Raw genomic sequence first — 21,859 nt, 5'->3', positions numbered from 1 at the left:
GCCAGGGTGCAGACAGGAAGGCAGGGGATGATGATGAGGGAGAATAAACTCTTGCCATACCTTAGAGAAGCACTGCAAGAAGGTATTTAGAGAAAAAACAAAGATTTTATAAAACAATAGGAATTTTTATCAGCAAAAGCACATACTGCTTTTCTTTCTTTAAAAAAATTCTGCAGAAGCCATATTCATTATATAATTTTCTCCGGTAAGGCCAGGTGTACCTTAATAAGCACCGGCAAACACACAGTCATGTCTTCAAGTAGTTGAAGAATTGTAGACGCTTTGACTCTCTTCAGCATGTCTTAATAGACATTGGTTTTCTACTGAGTGCAATCTACCAAACACAGTAACCTCATCATGTAAAAACACTTAGATTAGAAGATTTTTACAGTTGCTATTTCTCTCTCTTCTTTTGTCTACTTCAAAGTACATGGGGAAAAGAGGAGAGATGTTGTCACAGTCTCTCTGTGGACTTACACCAATAACAGCATTTCTTAAAAAACAGTAATATTCACATGCAGCAAAAATGCCAAAATGTGAAAAAGATTTTTCTTGCTTCTTTATAAGCCACTCTGCAATGTAAAATATGCATCCCACAGAAAGAAAACACTGAGGAAAGCACATTGTGGCGACTGCAACACCAGCATGGTTAATGGTGCTCGGCAATTGCTTTCCTATTTTTATTTACACTGAAGCTTAAAGATTCATGGAAGGCAGCAAGCACTAGTTTTCATCTTCTGATCCTGCACCTTTCCAGCTGCAGCCTGTGGCCTTTGCACAAGGGCGAGCCCTCTCGTGCCCTACACAACTGGGCGCACGCCGTGGCTACGCGTCTCTCTTGGTTCCTCCAAGCGCCGTCTTGGGCCACCTCCCCCATGCCCAGGAGCACCCTGCCCTGAATGTGGCTCCTCCAGAGGAACAGGACAAGCTGTGGTACCACGCTATGTCGGTCTCCTGGCCCTGAGGATGTTTTCCCTCTCTGCGGTCTCACCAGGGGGAACAGTGAATGTTTAATATATTTTTTAAATAGAAAATGGCATAGCTCAGTAAGTGTGTTATTTGCCCAGTTGTGGTCAAGTGTATGTTTACCAAAATGTGCTGGTTTTTAGAGATTGAAAATACATGCTATTCCCATTTATAGTTTTGTAATGTCAACGCTTAACTCAAGCTCCACTTAGTATGGGAAAGGTTTTGGAGAAATCAATGTTTTGTTTCAGCATTTTTAAGACAAAACCTCTACCTCATAACCTATTTAAATACACATAGGCTGTTTTACAACCAAAAATCCTCAGCAAAGATACTTTAGCAAAAGAGGGAGGTGAGAGGAAAGAAAAAGCAAACCATTTTTGAGCCAAGCCAGTCTCTTTCTTCCATTTTTTCCTGATTTTAAGAATTACAAAGAAAGTGTGGATAGAGAAATATTAAGCAATAAAACTTACAATAAAACTTACCACAGGGAAGTTATGAGGACTGAATATGGATACCACCTGCTGTATAAGTATTGTGAGATTTTCATAAGATTTCAGATTTTACATGAGAACAGGGAGCACACTGGTTGGGCTGGTGGCCAGGCTGCAGGCGTAGGGTATTGGAGTGCTCAGATGATGCACAGCTAACTTTGATCACAGTTGAGAATTCATTTATTCCAGAAGATTAAACAGCTGAAGTTTTTATGGGTTACGTCCGGTATTACAAAACTGCCAGATGGGCTTGACTATGGAAAATGAGAACAAAAGATGTTTGGAGAGAGGGTCTGCTGGGGAGCTCCCCCATCACAACTTCTTCACAACTTAGTAAACACGTGCAATTCATTGCTTATGCACTGGAATTAATTTTCTCCAGATTTTGAAAGTTACTGGTCTGAAGCACAATTCTGAAATAGAAGTAGCTCACTGTGGTCCCAAAGTCCTACCTTTAGGTGCTTTTATAAGTCATGCCGCGGTATCACCGAGAGGCTGGAGTTTCATTGCAGCATGTGCAATGCACATGTGATGCCAAAAGACTTGCAGAACTTGCAACCAAAGATCAACAAGAAAAGACACACATGGATAAAGCACAGGTAGGGATGGCGAGGCAGTAATTAGTAAGGAAGGCAGCAACTGGAGAAAGGAACATTCAGTGCGATCACACCGAAACCTGCCCTCACACCGTTCAACCCCCGGGTTGCCGGTGGAGTGGGTGTCAGCGGTAAATGGAAATCTGCATCATGGAACAAGCAATAAAGTAAGTAACCAGACTTTAATAAGAACATTTAACACTTTTCGAAACTAGGTGAAACTTTATTGAGGCCTGATAATCTTTGCAAGCCTAAATAAGCTTCGTGTGTATTTAATTTTTTAAACATTTTAATGTATTTTAATCCTTGAAGTTTTAAAAATGTTTTTAAGAACAGGCTTACATTCACGTATACTTTCTGCCACATGTTCCAAGCTCTTGCAAGCCCCTCTGTTTATGGATAAAAACGATGCACGTTCCTGAGTATGGCACAGAAGTATATATTATCCAGCAAGCTGTATGACACCTCTGATAATCTGCCTTTCAATACTTGTTTTCCTGATATTTTCTCTTATTTTAAGGGGGAATTTAATACTAATCTGAAAATGCTACTATATTCCCCATCCCCTGGATTCAATTAATGCACAGGTAGGAAATCAAGATATTGTGACAACTATTCTTCCATCTGAAATCTATGTAGCCATTCATATTCCAAAAGGTCTCAAATACCGACATGATAATTTCTAGCATCTTTGAATGCTTCTTTGTACTAGTTAAAAATTCAGACAAACCTTGCCTGCCACAGTCTCTGAAACTCACAATGAAAGGCAAACCTCAGCTCAAAGCTCTGTGACTGCACGTGACAACTTCAGCAGCAGGGTTCCCATCAGGTCTCTGGAAATGCTTAAGGGTTTTTCATGTCACCACGGAAGACAGTGAAAGTGTTAAATCAGTGGGATTTGAAGGATCAAATTCTTACCATCCCTAGAAAATGGAACTGCAGTGCCTTCTCTCTGCAGCTGATATACTCCACTGCTTCCTGCACCGCAGCACCAGCTAGGCTTTTGCAAGTTAAAAACAAAGGCAGGTTTGAACAAACCTACCTGGTATAGTCAAGCAAGGTACAAAAATACTACCCAAAACACATTTTAGAAAATATTTTGTATATTTCACATGTGTCTGGAGAGAAATACAGCTTTTTCTATTCGGCAATATTGTTGTCCTGGTTTTGGGTTTTTTTTTGTTTTGTTTCTGGTATGGTTTTGTTGGTTTTTTTTGGTTTTATTTTTTTAAGCTACTGCCTTCAGTTGCACCTACTTCAGCAGCGTGTGACCGAATTCTTGATATAATACTACTGCCATCAGGTGAGTTATTACTATTGGATTGCATCTACCTCACTGAGAGAGCAAAACCTGGTGAAATATTGAGTATATTATTATTATTATTATTGTTATTATTATCCTAACTTTGACAGTGTCTGTGACCATGGTGAACTATGGTAGCAGCTCTGCACAAACTCAAAGAAGATGGTTCCTGCCCGAAAGAATCAGTAGTTTTACGAGTCTCATGCTGCAGCCCTCTGTTCCTAAGGTTGTGCACTTTGCCTCCTGCAGGATCCTCCCACGGATCTGAAACCTCCCTCACCATTTCAGCGGTTAAATATATTGCGAGCAGCAGGCAAACAAGTTGCCTATGCGCACGTTTCAAGTTGTTGTTTCTCTGATGACCTTCTTTCATTCTCTTTCATCTCTAAATTTAGCTAGCTACTGAAGTGGAAGTCTAGCAGATTTGGTGACACAGGAAACACTAATGCAGAGACTGTGTATAGTCATTCGTAAAAGAACAGCACAGATTATGAGACAGTGTAATTCTATGCCATAGCCAAATTAAGTTTATTTTATGAAACGGCACCTTTTCAAGTCTAATAAGCCATTACAGACATCCACTCAAGACCAACACATGCAGCACCAAATCAGAAGTACTATTTAAGGGCTGACACCCAGAACTTGGAAATCTGTTCACGTTAGGATTGCTGTGTCCTTATTTGAACAGATGACATTGTAACTGCCAGGCACAAGTACACCTTAAATCTGAAATCTAATCTTTTAAATAGCTGCCTCGGTGCCATCTAATGAGAAGAACATACTGGAGAATCACTGGAAACACTTAAGAATGTGAAATAAAGTACTGAGATTCAGAAAAGTTTTGTACAGCTACTGGCACTGTGACTGACACACAGTGATGTAACCATGCCACGTTTCATGCAATTCAGAAAAGTTATACCATGTGAAATTCCGGTTTGTTATTTTCAGATACAATAAATATGGTAAAATAGGAAATGTTCTATGTTGTTTGGGCGAGATAAATAACAAGCAGTTTTATTCCCTGCATCATATGTATAAATTCTGATTAAAATATTAATAATCTTTGTGCTTACATAGATAATGAGATAGTTTTAAAGTTTTTAATCACTCTTCTTCTCAGAAATCATACTTCCAGTATTCTAGTCAAAAAGCTTTTCTTCCTTTTTAAGAAAACAGCACAAGCACAGCCCAGGAAATTTGTTAATTCTTTCTTTAATAAAGCGGGCTAGATGTTCTTCCAGAGTAAAGATACAAAGTTCCACGACTAAATGAATACCCAGTCAAAATAGGATACTGCCTTCCTGCAGTACATACCACTGACATGACATGCAAGAGACTTTAAACAGTCATAAATTACAGATGCGAGAGCCAGTACAACAGTCTCAGATACATATCTTAAATCCATATTAGTTTTCATCAGTAATTTGCAATGCACATGATTTTTCTATCTGATTATTGTTATCCATGAACATCATGAGCAGGACATCTCTGGAGGAAAAGAATAATCTTGTATTATAAATGACGCTTTCTTTCTCAGTATATTAACATAACGCAAGACAGGGTGAGGAATTGACATTTTGTCTAACTTACAGGTCTCTAACTTAATGAATATACAAAATTCTATCTATCTCCGCACTATGATCAAGTATCAGAGACAACATATTTGAGATGTGGAAGGACATGGTATAACCAAAGCAGATTCATTTACTGGAATTCACTCTGATCTTACTTGTGTAATCATCTCTCTGCTTCTGAAGATTTTTATCATATCCCACGGCATGACAGGCATTCAGCTCATCGGTATTCACTGATCAGTGAAAACTTGTTAGAAACTCCCCAAATCTTTATATAGTTATAGCGCTGTTTTAAAATATGCAATATTAAAGATACAACTAACTTACAAAAATAAAAGAACTGTACAAATCACGCTCTTCCATTGGCAATGAGACTGTTCAAGAAAATAGCAACGTGATCCCTGAAACAAACCACCAGAACAGAAATCAAAAGGTTGATGCTTAAAAAAATAAAAAAGAAGTAAAAACACTTTCCCCTGCCAAAGTAATGGAATCTTTGAAGGTTTATGGGTCACAGAATATAAAACTTTTCTCTCTGTCCCCAGCATATTTCTCTCCTCTTTCCATAGGTACTTCTTGAACAGATTCCCCTTTGCTGGTGGTGTGGCACAAGCCTTGCGGAATGGGTTAAGGCTAGAAAAGCTTGAAAGACCTAAATAAATCAACAGCCACCTAATCCCCTGGCATTTATGCAAACTCAGGGAAATAAAATAAACCTGAAGACAGGCATGCATGCCGAATTTCAAAGTGATTTTCTATGCAGCTGAAAATTAAACCCAAATAAACACCTTTACAAAAATGTTATGCACTTAAGATCTTTCATCTAAACAGCACCTGACTGTTCGTATCATTCGGTTGCAGAGAGGTATGATGCTATGCCTACTCATAACATTCTAGTATTTTATCATTTTACAAGGCACAAATAATCTCAGAACTACACAGCAGCTTTTGAACATGACAGTTACCATGTAATTACATGGCAATTATTTCTCCAATTCAGTCACTGTCATAGACCTTGTAAAATCTAAGACCAGCAAACTACATGTCACCTCATCTTTGGAATACAGTACTTAACTCCATTTACAATTACAGACTAAGCAGCAAATAACTACCATTTCTGAACTCCATACAAACACAAGCTTTGCCATACAATTACCAAGTTGTTGCATGGTATAATGTATACGTATCTTGAAAGTAAATAATGCGATTTTTTTTGCTGCTGTTAGAGTGACTTTCCAGCATTCCTTCAATCCCGCTCTGTGTATGTCCTGCAAGAGGAGGCATCCGCTCACCACCGGTTTCTTTTTGTGAATTCCAAGACAGTTTAAAGGGGTCAGACAGGACACTCCCCTGCCCCTTATCTACTTGAAAAGACTGTTATTAGATGTACTACGTACTCGATGGAAAAGAAACACACTTTTCCATAGAAGAACAAGTTCTGGAGTTAATTAGAAACTTTCTGTTGGTTAATGCTGCTGCACATTATTTTTTTCTTGACTAGAAATGTGGAAATTGTATAGCAATATATGTAAACAGAGTCTATAGAAGATAATAGTAATGAGGCATAAAGTGCTTTTAATTACGAACATTTCATTTCAGTTTGCACCCTTCTCTGGTAAGTTATCATACTCAAGCTAGTTTTAGTTCAACTGGCTCAGGTCGACACTATGAAATACTGAAATTTCCCTTGCACCTACTGCTTCAACCATGGTAGTCTCAGTAAAAAAAAAAAAAAAAAATCATGCCAGGGGGAGTAAAAATAGACAGATATAAAGAGGGAAAGAGATGAACTGGGAACCTCAAGGGGAAAAAAAGCAGGCAAAGGGAAATAAGGCTCTGTTGTACAGGTCCCTGTTCTCAAGGAATTTGTCACACATTCTCCTGTAAGACAGTGCGGAGGAACAATCACACAAACCTCTGCCTTGAAGACACCTCAGGCTACTGCTGGATGCAAATGAAGAAACTAGCATTCCTCAACTGACAACAAGCTTACTGCCAGGACGATACTTTTAATGTTTCTGGAATACACCCCCTACTTCTCTATTCACGGTCTCTGAAGGAACAGTACCCTTTCCTACTCAGAAAACCCGGTCAAGGAACAGTACCCTTTCCTACTCAGAAAACCCGGTCAAGCATATTCTGTAAAAGGACGATATTACATCTAGCTTGTCTTTACTGCTTCAGGTCTGATGCCAAGTATCTACACGTTTCCTAATCCATTATGGTACCTAGCACATACTATTCTATGTTTTGGGAAAGCAACAGTTCTATAGTAACAAAGCTCCTAAGCAAGATAACTGTATAAGTAAGAATAACTGTATATTAGAACTTGGTTTTACTGGGTCTTTATTTAAGGCAGTTCTGAAAAAGTATCTAATTTTTTCAACAAGTGGCTTATGTGTGGGTATTGGTTTGTGTTTGTTGGGTTTTTGTTTGTTTGTTTTTGTTTTTTTTTTTTTTAATTTAGACTTTCGGCAGCTGAAATGGATTACCTTTATCTATTTTCTGTCCTTCTAATCCAAAGAACTATCTGGCCCATGGAATCATAGGAATTTGAGCTGAACTGTAATGACAGACCTCCCAAACTCTCCCCACCTGTTTCTTCATATGTCCAGTGGGCTGACAATAGCAAAGTCAGAATCCTTGCTGTTATTACTGCTGTCGTCATCAGGGCTGGAGCTGAGGTTGCTGGAGGAGGCTGAAATGGAGCCCATTAGTGGGTCAGAGAATACCAAAGAAGAACGAGACGGAGCTTCTGGCTTCACCGCTGCCTCCTTGTGTGACTGAAGGGACTGCGCTGGCTCCGGGACAGCACTCCTATTTCCTTCGTCTTCTTTGGAAACCATAATATAGTCATCAGCACTCTTGCTCTCACTAGTGCTTGAACCAGTCGTAGTCTGTGAGACAATGGCACAGAAAGAACTTAAAGTTAGTACCACTTGGTGAGGTTTATGAAGCACGTCAGTGATATGAGAATGGGATAAAAGTAGCAATGCCCAAATCAAGCAGTAAAAAGATAAAGGGGGTATTAACTTGGGATGGAATAATTTATTTGTAATTTAAGAAAGCACAAAAGCTAACACTCTAAAAATAGGTTATTGGGTATAGCAGTGTTCCATGTTTCATCATCAACATAGTGGATCCATGTAGATCACAGCAGCTAGGCATCTAACACACATTACAGCTGCGAAGATTTTCAGTAGTTACATTCTCACTGCTGTCAGTTTTCTGTAGTAATTAATGAAGTCAATTGAGGAGGTTTTTGCAGCTTTGCATGTACAGGATACATTTTGCATTTAGCAAGAAACGCATTAAATGGTCTAGAAGTGGTTGGGTTTTAATTTCTCAGTAAGTGCTCCCGGCTTGACCCAGGGCATCAGTGCAGCCCTGATTTGCATTTTGCAGCCTGTCAGGAGAACGGTTTGGTATAAAATTTCCTAATAAAACCCTGACCTGTGGAATCTAAGCCATACATAGTCCTGGTTTAGCGTGCACCAGTTCAGGTTCAACATATCAGGGCTTCCAGGCTTAGTGTCATAGAGTATTTCCTAACTCTACCAGAAAATGAGGGTCCAGAAATCCCTCTTCTGCCTCGTTAGACCTTGGGAAATATGTGTCCCTGAGCACTCAGGTAGTGGATCAAGACTACACATCAGTGTACCAGAAAACTCTCTATGAACTTGTAATCTTATTTTCCAGCTAGCCATATTCAGGAGAAACCCAGCTTTTCAACAGTCAGAGCTATGTGTAATCAGAAGGGAAGACTGCCAGATACAGCAGAGTGGGATTTCTCACTTGTTGACAACTGGCAGCCTATTAGCTTGGTTGCAACCCAAATGGACACCGTTTTCTTCTGCAACAGATGCATTCAACTGCTATCTAGAGCTATGTTCCTCCAACAAGAATATGACTGCTTTCTTAGTTGCTCTCACATACATTTTTTTAGAGTAACAATGCAGCCTGCCAAGCAGCCTGTGGGGACAAGCATCCTGAAGGGGTGTGATATGGAAACCAATAGATTTGATTAGACTAATGTGAGACTGAGAAAAAGGAGAAGTAGTAGACGGGCTGCTGGGGAAATGTGTAAGTCAGCACGTGTGTCAACTGCAAGCTCTTCAGCTGTGACTCACTGAACAAAAAAGTGCCAATTCACTTTGGGGTAAAAGAGAGATTATAGGTATTAGAGAAAAAAAGAATGAGAATGAAGTTAAGACTCAGCACAGTATATAAAATTGGAGTATGGAGCTCATCACCAGTATCAAGCTACAACTTGGGAGTTACGTTACCCATGGCCTCCAGCAAAACTTGGTTTGCCAAATATATTATTACAGCTGAAAAAAGCTTTCCATTGCTCTGATTACTGATGATAGATCAGAACATTCTTGAAAGAGAACTGTAGCGTAGCTCAGGAAACAAAAGCCACCAGTGATTAAGAATGACTGTAATATGAAATGTTGGAGTCGGAAATCTTTGGTTGTTATTTATATAGTTGTTACAAATTTTTAGCACTCACAAACAAGATAAATATCAGCTGAATGTGAAAATATGTTCAAATATAGAATTGTGACCCATTCCCTTCCAAAATTTATGTGAACAAGGATGCAAATATCTCCATTTGCAGCAATTTTTTAAAACATACTAGTTTTATATTACTTTTTTTTGCATGTTATCTACATAGTATCTAGTTACAATAATATTACATTATTATCTAAGTATAAAAATATTTTTTAAATTATTATTTATAAATAAATAAATTTAATTATTTATCATTCAAATGGAAATATCTTAAGTCCAGAGTATTGGTGACAATGTTAAAAGTTCCATTGTAAGACAGCTGTCAAACTGATTGAGATTTACATCTATCAGTTTTTGATACTAATTAATTTTCCTCAGATGACTTAATAAAATTAATACCCAACCAAGCAGATTGCTTTTAGAAATATCAACAACTATCCTGTGCTGAGCGCTATCAAAACTGACCTCAAACTTGCTGACCTGGGCAGAACCAGGGTAGTTCAAATGTCAACAACTTCAAGCTGTTTCCATAAAGTTAAATACAAACAGATCTGTCCTACAAGGAGAGATACTTCACTATTTAAGTACTTCTGAGCTGAGACACAATTACTTATTAATTAGCCTTTTCCTTTCATCTGGTCTGTTTGAAATGCTGTCTTCATGAGCTGTCAGTCAATTGCCTGCCATCTCCAGGGGGCTGAGGACACGGGCAGCACACGACCATGGCTCTGTTCCATCAACATAGAATCATAGAATTATAGAATGGTTTGGGTTGGAAGGGACCTTTAAAGGTCATCTAGTCCAACCCCCCTGCAATGAGCAGGGCCATTTTCAGCTAGAGCCCCATCCAACCTGACCTTGAATATTTCGAGGGATGGGCACCTACCACCTCTCTGGGCAACCTGTTACAGTGTTTCACCACCCTCATTGTAAAAAATGTCTTCCTTGTATCTATATATTTCTATAAATCTACGCTCTTTTAGTTTAAAACCATTACCCTATCACAACAGGCCCTACTAAAAAGTTTGTCTTCACCTTTCTTATAAGCCCCCTTTAAGTATTCAAAGGCTGCGAATAAGGTCTCCGTGGAGCCTTCTCTTCCCCAGGCCCATCTCTCTCAGCCTTTCCTCACAGGAGAGGTGCTCCATCCCTCTGCTCATTTTCGTGACCCTCCTCTGGACCAGCTCCAACAGGTCCATGTCTTTCCTGTGCTGAGGGCTCCAGAGCTGGACGCTGAACTCCAGGTGGGATCTCACCAGAGCAGAGGGGTAGAACCCGCTCCCTGGACCTGCTGGACATGCTTCTTCTGATACAGCCCAGGGCACAGTTGGCTTCCTGGGCTGCAAGCACACATTGCTGGCGCACGTCCAACTTTTCATCCACCGGTACCCCCAAGACCTTCTCGGAAGGGCTGCTCTCAATCCCTTCATCCCTGAGTCTGTATTGATATCAGGGGTTGCCCCAACCCAGATGTGAGACCTTGCACTTGGCCTTGTCGAACCTCACGAAGTTCACACGTTGGTAGTTGCCTGGTTTTATAGGCACCCAGTGCAGCCACAAGACAGGACCAGATGAAGCTTTTGTGTGAGCTCTACATGCCATGTTCACAATTTCAGCAGTTTGTTCCCACCCCATCCCCGCCCCGTACAACAGAAATTTACATTCCTTTAAACAACCAGTGCTGCATAATCCACCTGGCTTCTTTCCACACTTATATTTAAAAGCTCTCAGGCAATGCGGTACAGTCTCATTTTGCAAAATTATACACTTTATTATTCCAAGCTATCAAGATCAGGCTATTTCAGTCCTCACAGCCCTCATACCCAAGATGGCTCCACCTTGCGTAGTGTGACACAGATGTTGCCTAGTGACACACTTGCCCAGCAAGATCAGTATTTTCCTCGCTGGCAACCCTAAGGATGCTAATGGGGTGTCTTCCTTTTGGCAGTGAGCCCCAGCAAGGGCATCATAAACAGTTTGCACTGCTGTTGCAATTTCCTAAATTCTGCTCCCAGAAATGTGCCCTTGTGCTTTTAAAAAAGCATCCTGCTTTTACAAAAAGAAAGGAAAGAAAACTGCTCATCCCAATTTCTTGTCATTAGTGTTGTGCTTTGCAACACTACTTTTCGTTCTACCCGCTTTTTGGTTCAGGTAAAGAGACCTACAGCTCACTGAAGTATCTGAGAAGCAGCGAAACATAGATCTTGACTAAAAAACAATGTAAAATGGCCTTCTGTAAATGTTTGCCTATCCCTGGCATACATTGGTATTTTGGTACTGATATTTCCAGAGGTAAAATACCTCCTCCCTTCTTCTTCTGCCTGTTTCTGTTTCAGGAAACTCATGCTGACGTGAACCATGTTTTCTCCCATCTGCTGCCACTACTGAATAAATGAAAAATGACAGAATTACACTTCCAGTAGCTTTGAAAGTTAACAACCTTACGCCTATTGCCATATGGCTTCTCCAAACATTTTTTCCTGATGAATATCAGCTACTAGGACCAGGCTTATTTCAATTGCCTTCATACTGTGAATGAGTTAAAACTGACTGCAAGGATATAATTCAAGAAAGCTTAGAAGAACAGCAGCTCATTTTGCCTCCTTCTTTGAACAGACATAAAGGCAAGATAATGTGTTAATTATCATTCATTATTTAGCAACAGAAGCCTTCTGTTTGTCAACTGCACGCTGCTACCAAAGCCAAAGATTCCAAAAAATGCTCTATTTCTTTCAGCCTGTATCTTATTTTTTCTGCATTTTTAATTTTGCAGCTTTCTTTTCCAAAGAAGGACTGTATCCTTATCCTCACTTTCCAGAAAGGGATTTTGAGGCAAAAAAAAAGAGGAAGAACACTTTTTAAAAAAGTAAAGATGATAAATGATTAATACTTATATAACAACCAAGCACAAAAGACCAGATTCTAATCTCAATTACACAATAGCTATACTTGTAACTTTTCCAGCTGTCCTAGAAAAAATCCCCATAATTCTACCAGAGAAAAATCTCTGTAAGTCACAACAAACAGAATTACATGCATTACCAAAGCCACAGAAAATGTAAATACAGTAAAATTTACTTAGCAAGAAACGCATTAAATGGTCTAGAAGTGGTTGGGTTTTAGTTTCTCAGTAAGTACTCCCGGCTTGACCCAGGGCATCAGTGCAGCCCATTTTCTTCAGCAGAACTCAATGCCTGGGCCATGGCCTGTTTTGGGCCAACAACTGACCCCATCAATTAACAGCTGAATGTCACAGCCCACTAAATTCAGCAGGTTATTGTCCCATGTTTTATTAAAAGGGGTCCGAGGCTCTCCTCTTTTTGAGTTTAGACATGGCGGTTAAAGACAATGGGCTTGGAAACAGCACAGACCGTTGGGATACTAACGGTCCTCCTGGACTGCCATTTCTAATCCTAATCTTTTCTCTTTCTTCTGTCAAAGGGGCTGTTTCTCATTATCATAATTGGAACTTCCAGAAGATAAGAGGAGAGGAGGCTAATCCGTATGAATGTACTGCACCTCCATAAACCATGCGGTGCTGAAGCCCCATTGATGCTCTGCAGGAGCTCAGCTTGTACAACCTCTACTCGTGTTGGTTGTAGTGGGCTTACTAGCAGCCTCAGAAATTGTGGGACCCATAGACATCTCTCAGTTCCTGGAGCTGGATTTACATAAATACCCTGACTACACACTGGGCTAAGAGCAGACCTCATTACGTATCACCCAAAAGTCTCCATTGGAAAGGAACCCATGCAGACCAGGCTTACCCTGACTGCTCCACCCTCAATACTCAAAGTGCAAAGCCCCAGCAAATCTGCACAGTGACATGTGATTTTGACCAGCATCCGAATAAGGGCTTCTCCAGCACAAGTCTGCACACACTCTTATAGGATGTTGTCATTTTATATGGCTTTCTACCTTCCAGTTTCCAGAATAAATCCAAGTAAAAGTAATCAAAAAAGTACTATTTTCCATTTTGGCAAGAAAACAAAAGGTATTTTGTATAAAATGCTAGAAGATAAAGGGTAAAAATAGGAGGTCACTATATAAACACTCCATTTGCTTCTGAAATACAATTAAAATATGATTTTTAACAGACTGTTCTAACTCGGGGGGACTGTGTGTAACAAATCAAAACAATCCTGTGTCATTATTTGAAAATGAGTTAAGTATTTCCTGTAATTCCTAAGTAAAATTGTCAAAAGTAAGCTGACTGTAGAGTCAGTTAGACCCTAAGGTGATAGTGCTACTACTGATTTACTAAGTATCAGTAGCGGGGTGGCAGACTAACCAGAACTCCAGCATAGAAATGTGCATATACAAAAGTACTTAAGACCACATTTGAGTCAGACTAAGACTTAGACAGAGAAGGACATTTTAACATGAACGGAAAAAAATCTTTCTCTCTCTGTACGGACGTGCCCGCTGACTGTATGCTTTGTATGTGAAAACACTGTTTACTGAGTCAAGGAGAAAGTCAATACCATGAAGTAGAAGGTAAAAGCAGCCTCCTCACTGTTTCCTTTCTGGCACTGGCCATGAATACACTGCAATGCAGTTCACCAGCTATTACATAATAGGATTCTGGAGGACAAGGACAATGAGAATAATCATATGGGAACATTTGAAAAGGGAACATTCACCTCCAGTTTTTACATCTTTTTTTTGTAGGGAATTAATCTGTGATTCTGTGATTCGACAATCTGAAAGAACTCCCCCAAACACTGCGTAACACTTGGACTTAAATATCTGTGTGTGGAGCGTAAGGCTCCAATAAATATAATTAATTGGAGTAGGACAGTAGCTAGAGAGACACTTTTAACCATGTCTCCATACCTACCAGGAATGATGGTGTCTTCCCATGTAATGTCTGGACATGCTAAAGGAAGTGTCCAAAAAATGTAAGACTAATTCCATCAATGCCCTGTTTGAGATGTTTTTATCTTACCTGTTGTCCTGAGATGAACTGTTGCTTTGTCATAACAGGTCCCTTTAGGACATCACCTGTCCCCTTGTTCTGACTGTTGGAACAGTAATGATCATCAGCTATAGTGATTTGCTCATTTTCTTCAGCTTCCAGCTGGCTCTGGTTGAAACGCAACGAACCTTTCAGGATATCCTTGATCTGTTGTTGAATGGGAGGGGGAAGAATGTAAGTTGGAAATCTGGAGGAATTCTCTGAAGTTCTGTGCAGCATGCTTTCATGCACCATTTCCCCAAAGCATTTGCTTTGAAGAGATAGGAAGCAAGTCAATATTCATATCTATATTGGTCAAAGATACAAATTTCAGTGAAATGTGGTTGTATCAGAGTCTGGAAAACAACTATCCAAGAAATCTAAAGACAATGAAACTGTTAAGATTATTCCCTACCTCATTATAGGTTTAACATATGCCACATTGTTTCTCATAAAATATATTTTGAGGGAGTAGGGGGAAGTATCACCAGAGCTACAGATGCTCGGCAGCATTTTCATTTTTTTTTTCTTTTAATTCAATGACATTCAAGTGTCATCACATTTAAATAATGGGGACATAGGCACGATTATTGCCTAGCATGTACAGTTTGCATTATGAAAAACGAGTGTGACTTTGAGTCCAGAGCTCAGTGTCTCAGTTCTGGTTCAAGGCCTCCAGATCTCTTCAGGAAGCAAATACTGAGCAAGTAATTCGAACTCTTTATAGTTGAGCTTTACCTCTTTAAATGAAAGCACACCACAATGCTTGATGCATTAGTATTAGTAAAATAGCTGTATGACAAGAGAGCAGTATACAAAAAGAATAAAGAAGGAGAAAAAAAAAAAAAGAAAGGATTAATGGCACTGAAGAGTGCAAGGTTAAGCTAAGCAATAGTTATACCTGCTTCAAACCAGCCAAGGAAACTAGAATTTCATCTTCTTTCTCCAGGTGTTCTTGTAATATGACTTCCTGAATATTTCCTGCAACATCAAAAGAAAAAAAAGGTAGGAAAAAATTCCCTGAATAATCTCTAACGTGCTGCCAATTTACTGCTGACTTACGCTCTCAAAACAAAATCCTGTGACCTGCAAACACAATTTCGCACAGAGACCTAGAGGCTGACAACTTTATTAGCTGTGGAGGTGAGGCCAGCCCAAGCCTGGCACTGCTGCCAGGAGGCCTCCAGCAACGCTGTGCTGCTGTGGGACTTCTCCTGCCCCAGTGTACCAATGGACTCAGGCTGCTGCTGGCCACTCCTAGAAGAAAACATCAGCCTCCGTGGCTAATGGAGTTACGTACTACTTTGAATCTGCAAATGCCTTGGAAAGCACTCAAGAACATTCACAGAAATCTGCAGCAGCTCACAGAAAGGGTTAGGGTAGGAGCACGGCAATCTTCATCTCGATCCTGTGGCCACTGCACGTGCTAGAACGCTCCTCTTTCTAAAAAGACAGAAAGTTTTATTCCCTTTCCAATACCTTCCTTTAGGTAAAAGACCCAGGGCCAAGCAAAACATACTTGACAGAAAGAGCAGTGCAGTAGCATCAGTTCAGAAGAGTCCTGCCTTCTATACCTCTAGTGCTGGCCTCCAAGGACGCATTTCGATACTCTGGTGGATGGTGTTTGCAGGAGTCAGGGCTGGAGGCTGGCTAACACATCAGAGCTGGAGCTGTGGTGGTCTTCCCTGCCTCAGGGAAATCCCAAGCAATGCTGCAGTCCAAACCAGCCCAGAGAACTATAGCTCTAATAGCTCTGTGGACTCTTAAAAAAACTATGTCAGGTCCTTCTCCAGCCTCCTGGCTCCTGCCTTCCCCCTCTTTAAATCCTCGTGACATATTTACAGAATGAGATGGTATCCGCCAACTGAAAATGACAGCGTACTCTTTCGTGCCACTCCTGTCTTACATACACAGAACCGAGCCCAACCCCCCTAGCGACACTCACTTGGAACAACTCTGCTGCTCATGAATATCTGCATCCCAGTTGCTTCAGAATTAGAGCTTTGTCCCATTAATCCACAGCTGCATTGCATTTGTTTGTTTTTAAAAACATTCTACATGTTCAGGGCCTGAACCAGTGAAAAGCCAAAGCTGTTGTCACAGATGATGCTGACAAGGACAAATACAGTGACACTGCCAACTTTGACACATGATTCAAGCAAAAGTACTGAGCAGTACGGTGTAGGTTTTGTGTTTACAGAATAAATAGCAGAAGAATGAGGTGTGGAACACTGAACAAGAAGGAAGATTAAAAGCAGAGAGGTGGATTTAAAACCCACATATAAACACAGAAGTTTGAAATGGAGTGGGGCCAGAAATCAGTAATGGGTATAAATGAAGAATGGAAAGGGCAAAGAGGAGAAAGGATCCAAGCCTAAGCCCTAAATGAACTGCTAAAGAAACAATTTGAAAAGTAGAAGGAATAAAAGAGGCTACAGCCACGGAAGGCAATGGATGACAAGAGTCCATGAAAGGTGGTGTGACCAAGGTTGAGCAAGTGGGGGTAAGATAACTCAGCTTTGCATGAGCAGCCTATCTGAACCAGGAGATCCATGTTTACATCATTTAGCACTCATTACTTACCGTATTACAGCAGCAGTGTCTTGCAGCAATGAAGTCAAATGTAGTACAACTGAACAATGCCTAGTATAAATTTTACATCAGAAAGACGCTGCATTCTGAAGGCTAGAAATAATATTAAACTAGGTCTTTCTGCAAATATGTAGCATCACGAATTAAGAGAAAGCATAATTAATTTGGCATTTTATTTTCTTTTTTACACTTTGCATTCTAAATTGTCTAGTCTCTCAATTTGGTAAATAAAAGATATGAAGATTTACTTATAAAATAATACTTTAGATCCTAATTTCTACTGTTTAACAATGCATTATTTCCTACTTCTAACAGGTTCAGAACTTGAAACAGCAGAAGTCCAGGGTCTTCATAGGTGGCAAAGCAATGCTTAATCACAGTCTGAATAACTGAATTCAACTGTCTTTTCCATTTCTCAGCATTAGAAAGAAAAGCATTTTTATAATTTGATCCCCACAGACATTAAAACCATACATTAAGGTATGCATACTGACTCTGCAGATGGACCAAGAAAATAATTCAAAAAAAAACCTCCAATGTGAAGACTAAATGAGAGAAATCTAAGATATCAGGAAAGTAAGAGCAAGAGAACAAAAGCTGAAAGGCATTCCATGTGATGTGTGGAATCTACTATTATTTCTGTTCTTTAGAGATGTTTTATAAGATAGTATTTTAAAAAAATGGACAAGAAACTATCATTGCTACAAAACCCTGTAAGCCAAAAAACTCTAACTATGTTTGAAGAACCAGTACACTGAGAAATTTCTAAGAACTTAGAACGGAACTATGATAGTTAGCTAGCAGTAAAAGTTAGTTAAAAATGTTCATGTCACATATTTACTTTAGCAATATTAATGCTGGATTTTGATACTTGTTTCAGAGGAAAAAAGATGTAGAGAGAAAAGGTTGGAAATACAGCAAAATTTCCTAATACTGAGCTGTTGAATTTCTCACATTTTTCCTTCAATTTGCAGTATTTTTAAAGTACAGCACGACGTGTCTTGGCTATACAGGGTCTATTATTTTTAATCAGTTAAGAACACTAAAATGTGTTTTTGGAAAAAATTACACTTGGAGTTTGCTCTCAGACACAATTTTGGGCTCAAAATTTGGGCTCCACTTAACCTAGAAAAATGCCCCAAGATGCAAATCACTGTAATGAGCCACTCTCCCCCCCCCCAGGAAGGAACAGTGTGACATAAGGCATACATTGGGTTGTCTTTCTCTAGTACAATGAAAGAGAATTAAGGTTTCCCTGTAGAATTGGCAATGGATAATTCTTCTTAAACATGCCCTTAAACTGCACATGGCTTCCAATCTACTACCCTCATCCCTTTTGAATACAAAGTTTATTATCTACCAAATAAATTATATGTATGGAACCCAAATTTGTTAAGTGCTCGTTCTTTTTCCCTGCCTAATGACTAGAGATGAATTAAACAAAAATTCCTTAGAAAACAGGCATACGGGCAATGCAATTTTGCACGAGTGCCTCCTTGATCACATCCTGCTGCTGGGACCACCCTTTGCAACCCACGTGAACTGGAAGCGGAGGTGGGAAGACAAGGGGGGATGGCAAACAACTTGGTGCGGTCCCTCCGCAGCTGCACTGCTGTCAACAGCTGTGCCAGGGCTCAGCAGCCCCCACCTGAGGGACTTCAGCCAAGCCTCTTCCCACTTCTGGGGGGACCTCACAGGGCAGTCAGTTGCTGAGATGAACTGGGAAACTAAAGCTCTCAAGTGCAAACTGAAGCTTTTTATTTTACCCTTCTGTATCTTACAAGATACCCTTGTAACTATAAATACCTTTAAAAACACCACCTCTGTTAAAAGTGCTAGGAAGCACATTTGATACAATACTGTTCAGCTGAAGGACTGTTACATTAAGCTGAGATGTATCATTTAATTATTCTTCCTTCACAGGAGATGTTATTGTATTTTGAGAAGTGCTTTATGTATATAAATGAATTTGCCATATAGTGATTATTTCCTTATCTGATGCCCTGTATCAGCACCTCAAAGCTTTATTTTTTTTCTCCATAAAATAACAACTAACTTTTAAAAAACACCTGTAGATGTCAATTAGGAACTCAAAACACCTTCCTATGTGTAAAACATGGCAGGATAAATGAATAAACCGATAAAATGAATCAAACAAACTGATTATATGATTTCTAGATTATTCAAAACTGAGTCCAGTTTGATTCTATGCTATAAATACCTTATTGGGATAGCTGTTGTCATTCAAAAGTTAACAAAATCCTACAGTACTTAGAAGACTTAGGCTAAGGTCAAATATTTCTGGCTATCTTTTTTTGTTTTTTTTTTCTTTCATTAAGATTTTGTTCAGCTGATGCCGAATGCCTTTTGCAGAAAAAGAAAATACTTCTGTTTCAATGAAGCTCTTACCAGAGGAAAACAAAAGGTGAATTTTGCAAACTGTCACCTGATGGTCAGCACACTGTTGTGAGATGTAGGAGATCCCAGACAGCTATTACGTGACTCTAGATTTGTTTCAACGTAGTACTTACAAACCTCCAAGTTTCACAAAATGAACTGTCATACCCTGACTGTACTCTTGACTAAGTCTCAGAAATACTGCAGCTGTACAACCAGTTGTTCCCTTCATAAGTCAGCAATGTTTCCCACTGTTATAGCTGCCCTCCAACAAGACTCACAACCCAAGGGATGCCTTTTATGTAATTGTTTAGAATTAATCTTGGGTACTTCTTGTCAAATGAGGACATTCATTTAAGTTTGACAGATCCTAGATCAATAAATAAGTAACTACTTCCACAGCGAGACTATGATCAGCTGCCTTGATATATTTTAAAGCTAACTATAACTACAGAGCAGTGACATACAAATGATTGCGTTCTTGTTCTTCTTTTCTACAAAATAATAGAAAAACAATGCATCAAGTAGTGATTTGGCTAGCAACAGTCGAAGCAGCTAAAAATTAAGATGAAATGTATTTTTCATTTCTTGCCCTTACAGTTATTACAAATTGTAAATAAGATCACATGCAAACTCACTGTAGAAGTAGTTTTTTTAAAAAAATCAGGACTTCTATTTCCTCTCCCTAACTAAATTTCTAAAATTTAAACTGAAGACATGCAATCATCCCCTGTACAGAGATGAAAGAGGAAAATAACCTACAGCAGCTCCTAGTAGGAAAATTAGAGAAGGCTTACGCTCTTTGATGACTGAACTGCTACACATTGCATGATGGTGTGCGTAGTCACTGCTGAGTTCCCTTGACAGGGAAAGGGGCTGTTGAAAACTTTCCCCTCCGAATGTGGAAAAGCTGTTTGCCCTGGCCTAATTATTTCAGAGGCTTATTAAGTAAACTAACCTTCACTGAAAAATTTGCATGCAGTCAATACAGATTTTGCAAGAAACCCACCAGAGCTGGTTAAATGAGTGGGAAAGCCAGTCTGCTGTGGACAAGGACCTCTCAGGCATCCCTTCATGCCCATTCATCTGGAAGACACACCTGCATCCCTTCCCTTCCACCAGAGAAGTTGGAGATAGGTAGAGCTACAGCCCTGCAGGATGAAGGCCCAACATGGACCTCATTTTATACTGACACAAAATTAGATGGAGGTGGAGAAAACTTAACTTGGGAATAACTTTAACGTCCTTGTTCTCTTAGGTTCTTTGTTTTCTCCTGTACAGCTGCCTTTTTGCAGTGCATCCTTCTCCTAATGAATTTCTATTTTTAAGCTGGTCCCTGTGGGGCCTTTCCAGGAAGATGACTCCTGCTGAGAGGAGCTAACTCAAAATAGCTGCAAGCTTTATTATGAACACTGCCTTTCTACTACCAGTTCCTGATCAATGACTTGCGAACCATCAACGGTGCCAGAATCATGTTAAATTGACTTTTTTCATCCTTGCTTTCCACTGCTGAGAAGACAATTCATACTCTGCCAAAGTACCTTCTCATTGCCAAGGCAGGCAGCAGTAAGGGAAGAACTGAGTGCATTACTTCATCTCCCTGTTTTTCCAAAAAATGGAAAGAAAAAAAATCCCAAGGTTCCCATTGATGTCAAGGCACAGTCAACTCTCGGGACTCATATTCCAGTCCTTTTGTATGATCGTTTTGATGAAAGCAGAGTTTACAGAAAATGCTTACAACATTTTCTGCACAGTATACTAGTGAAAGCAAGGCTGCTTTTTCACTAACATTAGAGGGCTGGAAGGATGGACTGGGAATTTAGCTTCTGATAATCAATTTCTCTCCCTTTTCACAACAAATACTTCTTTCCAAGATGACCTGGATCTGATTGAGCAGGAAAACATGCCCCTTCCTTAACACTGGACAGAAAATCTAGAACTTAACAGTGGTTTGGGGCCTTTCTAGAAAGACGACACTGCAATATGTTGATATTGCTGTTTAATAATGCAGCTCAGGATGCTTCCAAATACAGCATTTTCTTTCCAGCATTAAAAATACAAATGAGAGGAGTTAAAATTCGTTCTAAAACAATAGTTTGTGATCTACGTGTTGACGAAGGCAACACCACTGTTGCCTAACTTTCATTTATCTATCTTATTGTGAATGTCAACTTATTGTAACAATTATGCATTATATTAAAAGCATCACTTAGAAACATTTGTTAAAGAATTTAAGGATCTTACAAATCTGAAGTATTAAATTCTTTGTGAAGTATTGCATTCTTTAGAATAGTTTTTTAATATAAATTATATATTTATACAGTATATTCTTCTGATTCATGTGTCATGTGGAGCACCAATACTTTATCCACATTTAATGTGCGGTACTGCTTGTGACATCACAGAAATACATGGTAAAAGGTCACCAACCATCAACTCATAGCAATGCACAGAATTGCAGACAT

General features: G+C 39.5%; 1 protein-coding gene across 6 annotated transcripts in view; it reads right to left on the bottom strand.

Moving 5' to 3' along the window:
• Positions 1–4,555: 4,555 nt before the first annotated feature.
• Positions 4,556–21,859, bottom strand: part of TBC1D5 (TBC1 domain family member 5) — a 326,354-nt gene continuing 309,050 nt past the window's right edge. For all 6 annotated transcript variants that reach the window (XM_040593276.1, XM_040593275.1, XM_040593273.1 and 3 more), the window contains 4 exons: positions 15,307–15,386; positions 14,397–14,573; positions 7,034–7,830; positions 4,556–7,002 (listed from right to left, as the gene is read on the bottom strand). In XM_040593276.1, coding sequence (XP_040449210.1) covers positions 7,537–7,830; positions 14,397–14,573; positions 15,307–15,386 — 551 coding nt within the window. In that variant the 3' untranslated portion in view covers positions 4,556–7,002; positions 7,034–7,536. The remainder of the gene's footprint in view (positions 7,003–7,033; positions 7,831–14,396; positions 14,574–15,306; positions 15,387–21,859) is intronic.

This window comes from Falco naumanni, chromosome 4 (assembly GCF_017639655.2).
Source record: "Falco naumanni isolate bFalNau1 chromosome 4, bFalNau1.pat, whole genome shotgun sequence".
NCBI classification, from domain to species: domain Eukaryota; kingdom Metazoa; phylum Chordata; class Aves; order Falconiformes; family Falconidae; genus Falco; species Falco naumanni.
Note: the sequence above shows the minus strand (reverse complement) of the source record. Positions and strands in the feature narration are given on the sequence as shown.